The sequence below is a fragment of the Sinohyriopsis cumingii genome, chromosome 2 (assembly GCF_028554795.1).
Source record: "Sinohyriopsis cumingii isolate HCF-2022 chromosome 2, ASM2855479v2, whole genome shotgun sequence".
In the NCBI taxonomy this organism is placed as follows: Eukaryota; Metazoa; Mollusca; class Bivalvia; order Unionida; family Unionidae; genus Sinohyriopsis; species Sinohyriopsis cumingii.
In genome coordinates, this window is record NC_142962.1 from 60,045,789 (window position 1) to 60,060,973 (window position 15,185).

The 15,185-nt window shown below is 34.2% G+C and overlaps 1 protein-coding gene across 4 annotated transcripts in view; it reads left to right on the plus strand.

Moving 5' to 3' along the window:
* The window catches only part of LOC149804993 (interferon-induced protein 44-like), a 27,124-nt gene that overhangs the window by 647 nt on the left and 11,292 nt on the right, over positions 1–15,185 (plus strand). Inside the window, exons 2-4 of one of the 4 annotated variants that reach the window (XM_089946418.1) lie at positions 8,800–11,608; positions 13,262–13,393; positions 14,340–14,766. In XM_089946418.1, the coding sequence (XP_089802544.1) occupies positions 13,280–13,393; positions 14,340–14,766 (541 nt within the window). In that variant the 5' untranslated portion in view covers positions 8,800–11,608; positions 13,262–13,279. Of the gene's footprint in view, positions 1–8,799; positions 11,609–11,847; positions 11,879–12,810; positions 13,051–13,261; positions 13,394–14,339; positions 14,767–15,185 lie in introns of those variants that run through there. The other 3 variants (XM_089946412.1, XM_089946404.1, XM_089946419.1) reach the window with 3 other exon arrangements.

Consider the following 15,185-nt stretch of genomic DNA (forward strand, 5'->3'; position numbering starts at 1 on the left):
CACACACACACACTATACATAGAAGTAATACTATGTTTCCTTCTTTCGGTTATCGCTGTCAACGATATTTACCACTCTGGTGGTCTAAGTGTCTACATCGTTCGCTGATGATGCAAGAGGTCGCGGATTCGAACCCTGGCCGAGTCATATCAAAGACATATTTTTAAAAAAAATGGTACTAGCAGATACTTCGCTAGGTGCTCAGCATTAAGAGGTGTTAGGACTGGTCGACCTGGTGTCAGGAAAATGCGGCTGGGCTTCACATGACGTTACATGTCTGCGGCATGATGCTCCAGTGTTAGACATCACTATAAACGGCCATACTGCAGACATCGTAGCAATATGTCTGGAAATAATGTTGAAGCTTCGTTAAAATCCAAATCACACACACACCCACACACACACACACACACACACACACACACACACACATTAACAATATTTACCTTATTTGCAACTCTAGGCTCTGCATCAATGCGATCCGGTTGGCCCTTTTCTGAAGGCATTCAACTATATTTAAATAATTTGCTATGCTAAATTTTCAATGACGGCTAAGATGAGTCGGCTATCTATCAGTTATCTATTCAGTTTGTCGTGCCGCTGTGTTTAAATACCCACGAAAACGAAACATGAATTGAAAGCTGTAGATATTAAAAACTATGCAGGAAAACTGGCGTGGAGTTCATCAAGCTCTAAGGCTAATTCAAAGATTACATTTTTCTCTCTCATTTAAAACAAGCCTTATGAAAGGAACGTTCTTTGGGATTGGTTAGCTCAAAATCGGAACCTCAAATGTTTTAGGATATTCCCATCTGTATTCATTATCCTTAGCAAGATACATCTGGGTGGTATAGACTGTTCTTGAAGAAGGAAAAGAGTCGAAGTTCCAAGGAAAGTTGTAGAGATGTTTAGGTACATAGACAATAATACATATGTTTTTAATTAATAACGAAGTCTTATTATCTGAATCAAATTTGTGCATATAGCATGTGGACACTTAATAACCTTTTCTGTCAATTAAAATATATGTCAAAATTTAAAAGGACGCGGAAACCGAGGCAAACATTTTTTTTAAAACTTTATTTACAGTCTTGATCAAAATATTTTTTCTAGGACAACTAGGTAAAGAGAAAAGTAATTCGCCAACTAGGACAACGTTCATGCAACTCTCAAATAGCTCATGCGTGTACCTGTGATGAGCTAAAAGAACAGGCTTTTGAATTTCATGTTTGTTTCTAGCTCAAAACAACAACGATACTTGCTTTTGCTCTAACCTTTCGCTGTCGTTGTGTACTTTAACATACACTTATATTCAAAATTCAATTGACATGTTTGTAGAAAGAGTCTTATTGGCGTTTATTTTATTTGGGATTTAAAGGATGTGTATTTTTTTCACAAACAATAGTGTAGATTACAGCTCATGTAAAATGAACACCGAAGAAAGAAATACACGACAGCGAGATTGTGCATATTTTCAGATCTGCTAGGTGTGTTTTATGCCATTATATTCTTTTCCGTCATGAGATGCCAGGTGTGATATTATGCCTTTATATTCTTTACCGTAATGAGATGCCAGGTGTGATATTATGGCTTTATATTCTTTACCGTCATGAGATGCCAGGTGTGATATTATGCCTTTATATTCTTTACCGTAATGAGATGCCAGGTGTGATATTATGGCTTTATATTCTTTACCGTCATGAGATGCAAAGTGTGATATTATGGCTTTATATTCTTTACCGTCATGAGATACCAAGTGTGATATTATGCCTCTATATTCTTTACCGTCATGAGATGCCAGGTGTGATATTATGCCTTTATATTCTTTACCGTCATGAGATGCCAAGTGTGATATTATGCCTTTATATTCTTTACCGTAATGAGATGCCAGGTGTGATATTGTGCCTTTATATTCTTTACCGTAATGAGATGCCAGGTGTGATATTATGCCTTTATATTCTTTACCGTAATGAAATGCCAGGTGTGATATTATGCCTTTATATTCTTTACCGTAATGAGATGCCAGGTGTGATATTGTGCCTTTATATTCTTTACCGTAATGAGATGCCAGGTGTGATATTATGCCTTTATATTCTTTACCGTAATGAGATGCCAGGTGTGATATTATGCCTTTATATTCTTTACCGTCATGAGACTCAAGTGAAAATTTGACAGTTCTCATTTCAGCATGAACTTGGACGCGGTCATCTTTAAAGTCATGTTTGTATTACTAAAAGCAAAGCATCTACAGTGCTGGCCCTTTATTACATACTTTATTTCATGAACACTCAACCATTCATAGTAGGTCTGGCCATCGATGGGGATATTCAAACCGTATCTTCATAGCGTACACACCCAATTTGGAATTATCTGGATGTTTTCGCTGACGTCAGCGCGTCGATATTCATATGTGCATGGAATCTAACTTCAGAGAAACTCATTTTGTTTTAATTACAATCTTGAGCTAAAGAAAAGTCTTAAAAATGTTAAAGAAGTATGAAATAAATGCAAAACATTCTTTGTTTTTTTTTTGTGAACAATGTTGGGGCTGAAATCCCTTTTGATCCAGCAAATGAATTACACTTGATCGTACTGTCGCCAAGTATCCCTATGTCATTTGCTATCGTTCTTTGTGCCGACTTTGACAAAAACACGTATCTGTATGATCGTAATAATCTGACAATATATTCATACCAACAAAAAGAAAACCAAACGAAAGCCTCATAAACTAATATCCCATGCCCTCGTTTGCAGAAATCCACATCGAAAGAATAAACTGCGAATCGATGAAAGTAGTGAATGCATTAGAATCATAAGGCAATATAACTTTTCAACACAAACCCACATGAATAAAATAAGAGCAAGACAAGTCTAGAACATTAGCGCAGTATATAAACTTACCCGTTATAATGGACATCGCAACACTAAAAATGAATATTAAATAGTCACTGGCTCAGGAAGACTATATCACGAACATCGATACCTATTGGCGCAGTTGCAGAGCCTCGAGCGAAAGCGCAATATCAGAAACATGATGTAATTATAAGATGCTTATTGACTTGGATGTAAAATATCGAGTTTCAGTGTGGTACAGTTATATTTCGTTAAATATATTTGATATGCTCAACTTTGATATAAGAAAAAAGATTGTGAACAGATACAGAGCAGTGTGTAACACGAAATTCTGACAGAATTTGCCAAATTCGACTTTTGGATTTTATTTTAGTATTTAACATATAAAACTGTTCAAGAGTTAGTTAAATCCATTCACAAGTTTCAGTCTTAATTCCCGATAAGGAAGTTGCTGAGTGAAGATGCAGTACCTTGTCCTATTAATTAATTTAAATAGAACACCATTTAACTTACAAGTTTAGACAATTTACCATGGTATGTAATAATTTTAACATGCCACAACGTCGTGATTGGAGGTACAGAATGAAAAAGAATAAGAGAGTCATATATCGTGATAGGTACTTTACAAACCAGGTACATATTTATCTGATTTCAAAAAGAAATCTATTAACCTTCCCGGTGGAGGTCAATTAGTGAATTTGATTATTGTACTAGAAGGTTAGATTACCACACAGATATTTGAATAAGACAATTGATGCAGATGAAAATATATGGTCAACCTACTTCCGTCTGCAAGATAGCAGCGGATTAGCAGAGAAAGGATAGCTAGATTGAACCAAAGCACAAGACAAATGTAATGTCCATTTAAGGCAAACATGTTAGAAACAAAACATCTATTACATAGTCTGTTTCCATTGTTCAAATTACCGCTGAAAGGTTAATTGAAATATCATTTTTATGGAAATCAAGGCTACGTTTCAGATGAAAACATTATGAAAACTATTCAATAATAAATAGTAGGTACAAAACTGAAACGCGACTTTGTTGTTGATACTGACGATATATTTTTGTTACCTAGTGACATGAATATAGAAACATGTAATATTGTCTGCTATAACAACAACTTAAAGTAATCCGGAGGCTCATTTAAACTTATATTAATTCTCACCATTAATGCCAAGTGAGTAAAAATTATGTGGAGTAAACGGATGATGATGATGATAGCCTACTGTCAGATCTGGTAAGATAATGAGATCTGATTGTCGATCATTCAAAAGACACATGTCAATCGCGACGTGTTGCAAAGTCTAATTTAGAAACGTCCCAAAGAATATTTATGATGAGATAAACAATTATTGTTATTGCTAATAATGAGTTGATATAAAGATTATTGTTTAAAGTAGCACTGGAGACAATTCAGAACATTTAATCGTTCTTGATGTTTTGTTTACATCTGAGATCAAAAAGACACCAATCCACTAATCCCAAAACAAATACAATATCATATTAAGCCGTGTTCAAAAGCCATTTTATTATACTGTCAGGAACATCGATTTTATAAAACTTATTATTATGCTCTTAATGATTTTCTCAATGAGGAATCGTCTTTGTCCACTGTAAAACCACTTACAAAACTTGGGATACACGGATTAACCATTGACATTGTCATTACAACAATTATAGCTATAACAGCTATCACGCACCCCACCGATCCAAGCCACACACCTTGTTTAGAGAGTCCAAGGAGAACCGGACCTTCTTTTAGCAGGAAATGGCCTCTCGGCGATAAAAGAACCAAACTCAAATAGTTCAACCCAGAGATCAGACCACACAGGTATAGTCGGACAACTGGTCCATAATATTCAATAGAAGTCCATCCAAAAATAATGATTTTCTGACGAACATGTTTGGATATGAGAACAATGTCACCTGTGCCCAGTTCTGGAGATCTAAATGTTAGGGTGAAGTTATACAAAAGTGTACATCAGGCATATACAGCTCTCTCAAAAATCAATGATTTAAAAAAATAACAGGATATTGCTGTAGCATTAGTACATATTTGGTGAACTTTAAATTTTAAGGATTGGTTCGTATTTTAAACAGGTGAAGGTTTTTACATGTACCGGACGCCACTCACAATTTTACACCATATGACAATAAGCCCCATGCAGTCTAGCGTGAAAGTGGAAGATTTGGAAAGCAAGCATTCAATCGAATCAAATTTCCCATTTTTTGTCCGAAAGGAAACAACAACAAAATACTTTTTCAGAACCTTATAAATCAAGTTTATGTCCACATTTTTGGAACCATACTTCGGTCTAAATTATTACTTCTTACATCGGAAATTAACAAGGCGATTTATAAAAAAGCGTTCACCGCGCTTTGCCTTCATCGAGGATATAGCCTAATATAAGCACTGCAGGGTGACCCGAACATTGTCCGCTATATAAAGAATGGAACAGTGTTGACAGCGTGAGAGAAAAAAGTGCATTAAATAAACTTCGGAATTGGTTTAGGACCTATAGAGTGTTTAGCTTATCCAGAAATACTTGAAACAAAATCTACTCTGTTTCGTTTTTTTTTTTTTTTTTTGTTTTTTTTTGCGGGTTTGGAGGAGATGAATTTGTTGCTGATGTATTAATAGTTTTGATTGTTTTGATGTACCAGTAATCTTGATGTAACACAATGTTATAATCCAGAATGTCTTTGAATGAGTCCTCAATAATCCCAAAGTAGTGTTTTAGTCCAAAACGTCAATAAGCACTTTGTAATTCCAATGAATCATTTAAGTAAATAATTCTTCTCCAATAATATTTTAACACAACTATAAACTCTTATCATATATTCCGAAAGACCAAGATTAAACAGGAATAAATAATCGTTTAACACATCCTATATGTAGTAATTTCATTTGATCTAAGAAACAATATAATTTCCTAGAGAAAAACCAGGTCTTGAACTCAAAATCCTAGTAAAATATCTTGTATATTTTTTTGAATCATGACAAAATCATGTAGGCATTACCCTCAATAACAGAAGCAAATTAAGTACACAATATAGATATACATAACAAATGTCACGACATCTCTGAATGTACTTTACTAACATGAACCTTCCCAAGCAAAATGTTAGGTTGTCTTCAAGGTTGGGCAAGTGGACTGTCAAAAAAATTGACCGTAGTGCGTTCATTTGTGAAAACGAAAATAACGTTGTCTATGTATATGTCGCATAGTTCAGCTAATGCGTGGTAAGGTGTTGGGGTTGAAAAAATGTTTGGCAGTAATATTGGGCTTATGACTGTTATTAATTTATTTTGTTTCTTCTAGGGATGAGGTATGGTATTGGCTTGTGAAAAATTAAATAAGTCTGTTTCTTGGTATGTCATAATGGTTCAGCAAAAATAGGTCATATACTACTAATACGTGAGAGTAGATTTGTAATATGGCATGTTGGATAGTTCATAAGTGTTTGAAAGAGCTATACATATCCCTTCCTTCCATCCTCTGTTTCGTTTTGAAAACGGGAGTGTTGGATACTTGACGTCGTAGAATGAATATTCTTGGTCAACTTGAAACCTTCCAGACATCGTAATTGCAGAACATCCTCGTTTCTGTTATTTCCATTTCTTTTTTTTTTCCTTCTTGCTTTTCTTGTTGTTGTTGGTTTTCTGATTTGTTGTTATTTTTATGTGTGTGTGTGTGTGTGTGCAGATAACCGTATAATCAGCTCATTTAAAGATCTGATCAACATCAGCGTGTGTACATGTGGTTTTCGTCAGTCCCATTCACATATTTCTGTATCCACATATGTAAGTTTCTTTTTTTTGTGTGAAATTGTAGAATTTCTGATTGATTACAGTTGCATGTGTATTCTTTGATCGAGCAACAATGACTTATTTTGAATATTTGTATTTATATCTTTAAGAGACATAGTCAGTCATTGTGTCTACTGTAACAAGATTGTATACATTCGGCAAATATCACACGTTATGTCAGTCATCTTTTTATAAACCTGCTATAGTACAGGATATTATACACCAGGAGATACCGATAAAAATTGTTTTAGATCCATGACGTTTAATATTTGAAGAAACAAACAGAAACAGTTAGACCTTATTACAATTGATAATTTATTTTCTAGTCTATTATCAAATAAAGTGTGGTTTACGTACACATTACATAAATGATAAAATTCTACAGTTACCTTATTAGAACATTGATATAACCTGACACTAATACCTGACAATAATATCTGATAACAATTCCTGACAACCATACCTGACAACAAATTATCATACATAACTAAAATTAGGCAATAAGTATATTAAACAAACCATACGATTCTGACTGAGAAATACGTGTTCATCCTGAAAAATGAAATGGCTGAACAGGATTCAAAATTTTAATTAATTTCGCAAAATACATAATAGTATATTCAAAATAAAATCACACTACCCAGGCAGGTAAGTGAAAATAAAGTATCTTACTGTAGGGAAATTGATGAATAAAGAAAAGCCATGAAAACAAATACACGTTGACCATAGGTCTCTATTCACATCTGTAGCACTTAGTATTAAAAGCCAAGAGTTTTATAAGGGACATACTATCTCACGTTAGGTGCTGATTGTGCATAAATGCAAAATATTAGCAACCCATAATGTGGCTCACACTCTGAATTACCGTAGATATTAGTAAAGAGCCACGCCATAGTCTGCATATGACATGCAGTGATAAGTTGAAATGAGATATGTTTTTATTTAAACTTATTAATGTTACAGAATGAAATAGTATGTAGCCAAGAGCGGAAACTGAATTGGACGAATACTGTCATAAGCTGGACAGAAATAGTTTCGCTACTTCATAATTATTCGGATAGATCCAATGCAATATATATATATATATATATATATATATATATATATATATATATATATATATATATATATATATATTTCTGTAATATATGCTTTGGGTTGGAATGTACACTTTCAGCTCGTTCATTTTTACTTTTCATTGCTGAAAAATGTCGAAAAAAGATAATTTGTAAGACAGGGTGAATCGATCTCGAGTAAGATACAATTCCACGTTAAACTGGGTATTGAGTCGGACGAGTCGGTGTTGTGCAGTCAGTATTTCGATGACGTAACTCCTCAAAATAAACACTTTTCGGATCACGATAAACTCGTTAAGTCCGCTATACAGTACACGCACAATAGTAATTTGAAGCGGTTTACACTTTCGAACTTTACAGTGAAGCAGCTGATTGACTCACTCGCAAGTGGCATAATCAATTATTCAACGAATTTCTTTCTGATAACACCAGTTTGTTAATCTATTTATTACGTATTCGCTAGACTTTCGTGTTGCAGTGACTTTGATTTGTGTCGTTACTTTGGTGTAAAATCTCACAGCGCAACATATAGACTCTTTTCATCGAACAAAAGACCAAAAGAATGCGAATATAACATGATAATCAATACATCGCCACAACAAATACTACTCTATGATAGAAGATTGGCGTACATCCAAAAACGATGATAATAACATGGACTGTAGTAATTTGGATGAACTTAGATATTGCAAATTATTCATCTCGTAACAAGTCAAAACGATTTGTAAAATGAAAAATATCGTCCGACTAAAACTGCTGATGTCAGATTTAATTGCTTCTCGTACAAACTACCCTTGATAGCAAAATGCCACGTGTACGATATCTTTTAAAAACGATCTATTATATGCAACTTAGCTATGCTCTACAATTAAACTTCCGCGCTAATCACTATATTGATAAAATTTTCACTGGATCTGGAACTTGAAGCCGGTAAGTATCACACATAATAGTGGAAGAATGCACGAGTTAATTCATTTTTGTGTGTATTTTTTTAAAAATAATGAATTACACATTTTACGCATTTTAATACATTCCATTTTTGTTCACCTGGTCTAGGGCCATATGAGAATATGCTACGATCCTCCGTCCGTCGTCCTCCATTGTTGTACAGCCGTTAGAGCTACAGAATAGGCACTACGGGCCTGCGTGCATGTCGCAAAAGCGACTAATGGAGGCAGAAGCCTGGATGGCTCAGTGTTTCTTTATCTTGCCGGACTCGAGAATAAAAGAGAACGAGTACGAATAATTCAGTTCGGGTTACCTACTGTTTGCGTCTTTGGTCAAATCACTTTACACCACTTGCCATTGCACTAAATAATCTACTTGCTTTTCCGTATCGTGGTAAAATAGCTCAAACGATCTAATGTCTCTCATGTGATGCAATTCCACTGTCTCCTGTTCCAAATCAACTAATGCAAATATCCGGTCACAAATACATTACAATAAATATGGAATTTCTTCATTCAGTAATAATCCTTTCATATAAATATCCAAAATTTCCAGTACTGAAAGAGACATACCTTAGGTATCAACATTGTTACACTGGTCGTCTAACCTCAGTGGCTCAAACTATGTGATATCACACAGACTTTCATACACATTATGTGTCGAGAAACGATGATCTCTTTGTCAATTGTTCATATCATTTTCTGAAGGACAATTACTCTTTTAATTCTAATTTATAAAAGAAAATCTTTTTTTAAATGTTGTTGCTTATAAAACTGCCAAAAAATCGACAACAGTTTGGGACTATTTTTTAACGGCAGCAAATGAAAGGTTCAACGTCTGAGTCATAAAGAACGAAATTATTTCTTCTTCTTTCTATCTATTTCTATTACAGCTAAAAACTATGTGATAAACAGACTCAAATGGGTAATAATTTTATATTAAATTTATGAAACGAGTTTAATAATGTCCAGACAAGGCTAGCAAAAGTTGGACATTATTCAATTCGTTTCATAAATTCAGTATCAATTCATTACCCATTTGAGAGCCTATATTTGTATGATATGAGCTTCATCGAACGAAAGAGCCGATTGAAGATGTGTTTAAGATTCTAATGTTGCAGATGGTTCCTTTAAAATGTTACATATTGATCTTAAAAATAAAATAATAGTAATAAATTCTCAGGCTCTCTAACCTAACAATAAAAATGTCTTCAAAAAATTCAGTCTGTATAAATATTTAGTCTGTGCAAGCCTAGTTGATACTTCATTTCTGAGAACAATATTTTTGAAAGCTGTGTTTAGGTTTCATTGGCATGGAACGGATTGAAAGAAACCATATGTAAATAAATGCTTCATAGCCTTCAGCTGTTTAACATCATGATATAATGTTACGTTAGCTCTACTCTAACATATAAATTTATTTTTCTGCGCAGCTTGAGTATAGCGGTTTTTATGTTTAAAATATCCTTATTCTTGGAATAAAGCGTATAATTTGTGTACCTAGCAACCAATCATGCAGACTTTCGCCGGAGTACTTGTAACAGTCTTTGAATCCAAGGGTTTCGTCCTTGGGCTCAAACGCTTTCCTCATGCTCCTGGTAACGTCTCCACACTGCAAAACATGTATTATTCTGATCATACAGGACTGGAAAAGTACAGCCATTCATTTTTGTATTTAATCTACACTTAAAATGCCGAGTCCATCCGGTCTTCTGCATGCCTGTTTATTATTTCCAGAATTATTTTGTGTATACAATCTGCAATATAAATACAAGCATACAATCTTGTTATTGATTCCTCAGCATTATATACGCTGGACTCCTACAGGCACGTCTGAGAACATCTGGACAAATGTGATTAGGTGGCAGAGGACAGTTTCGTAAATTGACGCCTGGTAAATTCCTTAACTTAAGGCTGTGTTGTGACTTTCTGAGCTATTATTGTTTAATAATTATATTTGTGAATTTGGTCTTTCCAGCTTGTGTTTTTCTTGAAAATGATGTGAGGCATGTGCACCTCATGTAGTCACTGTACAGTATGTAGGCAGTAAAATACCAACAGTTGGATAGCAAGCAGAGCTAGTAACTGATAGCAGTAGGCATACTGGTTCAAGGCAAGTAGAATATCTCAAACACTGCCTGGATGACAACTATTTTGAATTGCATCAAGCCATTAAGTACACAATGTTTTTTAAAAATTATCACCCTGGGAAAGGGTTTGTATTTGTGTTCGCACTGTGAGCATCACGTGCTCTCAAAAATAGCCTTCGGTCACGAAAGATGCATGTATAAATGTGTGTGTGGGAGGGTCAACATTTTATTATATTGATTTCCGCTGACTTGTCAGGTCAAGCGAATGAATTCTTATGTTTTGCTTTATTATACAAATCCAAAAACATGGCCTCGCCCATGTGTTTTATTTTTTTTAAATTATTATATTAAGCGGATATATGCAACATTACATTTGTGCATAAAAACTGTCCCGTGCACTTAGCGACTTCGAACACTAGGAAGTAAATCGACATCGGGACAACTCGGCTACTATCACTCCACAAACAGATCAAATGGCTCCTAACAGTCTGAAAAAATCAACCATTTGATTGACTGGATATACTTCAGCAAAAAGAAAACAAAACATTACAATAAGTTAGGGTTAGGGTTAGGGTTTAGCCAACTAAGCGTGGTATTCTTGAAAATATGACCTATAGTTCGATCTTGGAATACAGTACATGGCACTGCTTGATCAAGCAGGAAGTCGTCGACTCTGCTCCATCATGTATATCAGGGTCCCCGTCTTAAATTGTAGGTCTAGTACTTAAAGATACAATCGAGATTAAAAATAGTTCGTTCTGTTGGGAAAAAAGGATATGATCTATGTAATCGAGTGTGTAAAATTGTTCATTCACCATTTGCTACAAGGTCAGTGATACCTTTATAAATAATAGAACTTTCATTCATGATCAGTTTGATAATTTAAAGTTAGCTATGCATTATGAGGATTCCCACGTCATACATTTACCATGGCAGAAAAACGTCTTTAAATTTTCGGACATTTTCGGTACCCTTAAAGTGCCTCTCATATACTTTCTGTTTGGGTACTAAGAAAGCTACAATATCTCATGATTACCTTTATCAAGTTGTTTCTCGGTTTGTTTCAGTTTAGACAAATGTGATAGTGGGAGAGAACAGGTAAGTTGTACCGATTAGACTTCGAGCTGAACAATTCCATATATAGCAAAGAAAAAAAACTTTGATGGTGGTGGTGGTGGTGGAGGTAGTAGCTGTAGTTGTTGTAGTTGTATTTGGAACTTAGAGCTGACAACGCAAGGATATCTTGAAATCTGTAACGGTAATATCAGAGTTGTGACCTCTACACAGTAATCAACGATAACATGTCTTCCAAATAGGACAATGTCACTATCGATTCATTGCATGCCTCTAAACCCAACACACATATATACCACGGAAATCGAAAGGGTGTCAGTCTTACTCTGGGAATTACTCGTGATCAGACTGAAAATCAATCACAGTACAACGTGCTTCGCTTTCCTTTAATTTTTCTTACTCTTTGTATTTCTACTTATCTAAACAAAATAACACTGGGAATATGAATGCATGCATTCTCTGTAAAGAAAGTTCTCACTGTGAAATTAGAAAACAAACCAGATGTTAATAATCGATTGGCCAAGTTTATCAGAAATTGAACTTTCCGTTTGCCATGTAAATCGCCAAAATGGATTTCTATCATTTTAGGTTTTATAGTTACATTTTGTTCTCAGACATTTATATTCAACACTTGTGTAACGTACTTAGTACTGACTGAATAAACATGTTATTCAATAATTTTTTCAGACTGGTTTATGATATGCAGTTTATTTCTTAATATCAAAATTGAATTTCAGAGTTTTACTTTTGCTTTTTTAGTTTCTTCTTATCTTTATAAGTTGTTTTTACATGACATTCGGTTTTATGCTAAACGTTATCAGATATTGAAATTAAAATTCGTATTCGAATATATATATATATATATATATATATATATATATATATATATATATATATATATATATATATATATATATATATATATATATATATATTTATGGCACTGGGTACAGTGATATAGATGGAAGCAACAAACAGCACGGTTTCTAAAAATAACTGTTCAGTTTAACATTAGTAAATATACAAAAGAAGCATTCAGTTCTGTCCTCATCGGTTACAGATGGGTAAGCAATGCAACCTATAGCGTCACTATTTAATTTTTCTATTATCATCGAGGCAACTGCAACAGATAGAACGAAATCTGGGTTTGTTTCCATTCATTCCTCAAGTGTCCATTTGCTGCCACGTATCATTACGTAAGTTTTCTTTGTTTATTGCCTTGTAGTTGAACTAAATTGTGTCTGTAAAGAACAAATAAACAGAGGTTCTTATTTGTGGTCCATCAGTTTCGTAGTTTCTGAAATTTTGTTCAACATCTGAAAATTGAAATTTACTGACGCTATATACGTCGCACTTATTGTGCATTAAAATACATTGAATACATTACTAGCCTAACTATTAATTCAGGAACATCAATAGGCAAGCATGGATTCCTCTTTAACAAAGGAAGACAAGGAACAGCTTTCAGAATGGATAGGACAAGGACCCAAACAGTTTACCCTTCTCTACTGCATTAATTCGGATGGATGTGACCCTCAGGTAGTTTTCTGTTTGTTGTATTTCTTTCTTTTTGAAATAAGACTAATTTATGGCTAACTGTCAGAAATAACAGAATTCTTTTTGTTCCAACACTTCTCAAGAAAGGTGGATATTATGCAATCCTGTCCGTCCGTTTAGGTGAGTATATGTGTGCGTAGTGTCCCGTAATACTGCCTATGCTCAAATAAGAGAATTCTAGCTTTGGGAAGTTATGTATATGGGTTAGCGTCAAGATGTTGACATTTATTTCAGTCCAACTTTTGGTGGTGGGACTTTATGTTGGGGACACTCGTGCATTATATATATATATATATATATATATATATATATATATATATATATATATATATATATATATATAATTGCAGATAAAACATTGATTCGTCCATATTTGTATTCGTGCAACTCATCCTACACCGTCTGAGATATAAACTTCAAACTTTGAAATCTGATTGGGCACGATGTTATATATTAAGGTATATGTACAGTATGTATCAGCACCTTAACGTGCATGTAACATCTTTAGTGTGTTAGTGTTCTTATATTATGTATGCTTTCGACTGGAAATATATTTTCGCTGGGTGGATGAGTGGGTGCCATGTGTTGTTATTAGCGATCGATATTTCTTTAGTAGTAATACAACAAAGAAACCTTTTTATCACTATTGATGATATTCTGTTTTATTTTATATAAGCTGAAACTTTACGTATGATTCCGTAATGTGCTATTCGTATTCATAAAATTTATGATGATTATACCTCTGTGAAGTTCTTTCCGACCGTATTTATGTAAGATTCATAATTTGACAGAAGTCCTTATTTCTCCACTTCACCCGTCAACCGCTTGTTTCTAACAAAATAATAAGTTTTAGCAAATAGATATGGGGGAATCATAAATTTACCCTTGACACACACGCATGGCAATACATTTTCTTTTATACATGAAGGTATTTCATGAAAAGTGCGATAACAGAGGAGCAACTGTAACCATCATCTACAGCACAAGCAACCATGTGTTTGGAGGTTACACATCTAACAGTTGGCAGAATTCGGCCGAGGTCAGACACGCGTATGACAACTCAGCCTTCCTATTCCATCTAAGATCTAAAGATAAGAAAGGCTCGGAAATGGGCATGTTTCCAGTACAACTTCCAGAGTTTGCAACAGTAAACCATCTACTATCTGGACCTCAATTTGGACAAAACGGAGAGCTGTGTACATTTTGTCACGTTGTGACGAAGAGAGGTGGCTTTTTTAATCTGAATTCAAGGATAAATATAGGAAATACCTACAAATTACCACAAGATTCAACATTTCAAGACCTCATCACTGGTACATACAATGCATTTAACCTAGAAGTATATTCTGTCTCAGGTAATACTTATTTGATAGTTTCACCTTTGAGTTGTATAACATGATTCTAATTCGTATTTTTTATATCGCTGTCATTGTTTGAGTATTTGTGAAATACTTGCTGAATTCAGAATTTTTAGGCAAACGCCATTTGTATTGCAATTGTTGCTTAAAATACCCTAGACGTTACACAGAAAGGTAGTGAATTCAAAGTGATGATATGTTGCATTCATATATCAACAATCAGATTTATGTTACAAGTTGCATATTGCATTTCCACTAAAGAAGAGAAATCCACAGCTATCTCCAGTAACTACTTAAATTGAAAGATACTGGAAATCGAAACATTTACACACTAACACGAATGTACGAATATATTAGATATAACATTTGATTTAATTTAGGACTGTGTATTGTCGCAGTTGAATAATTGAAATTAA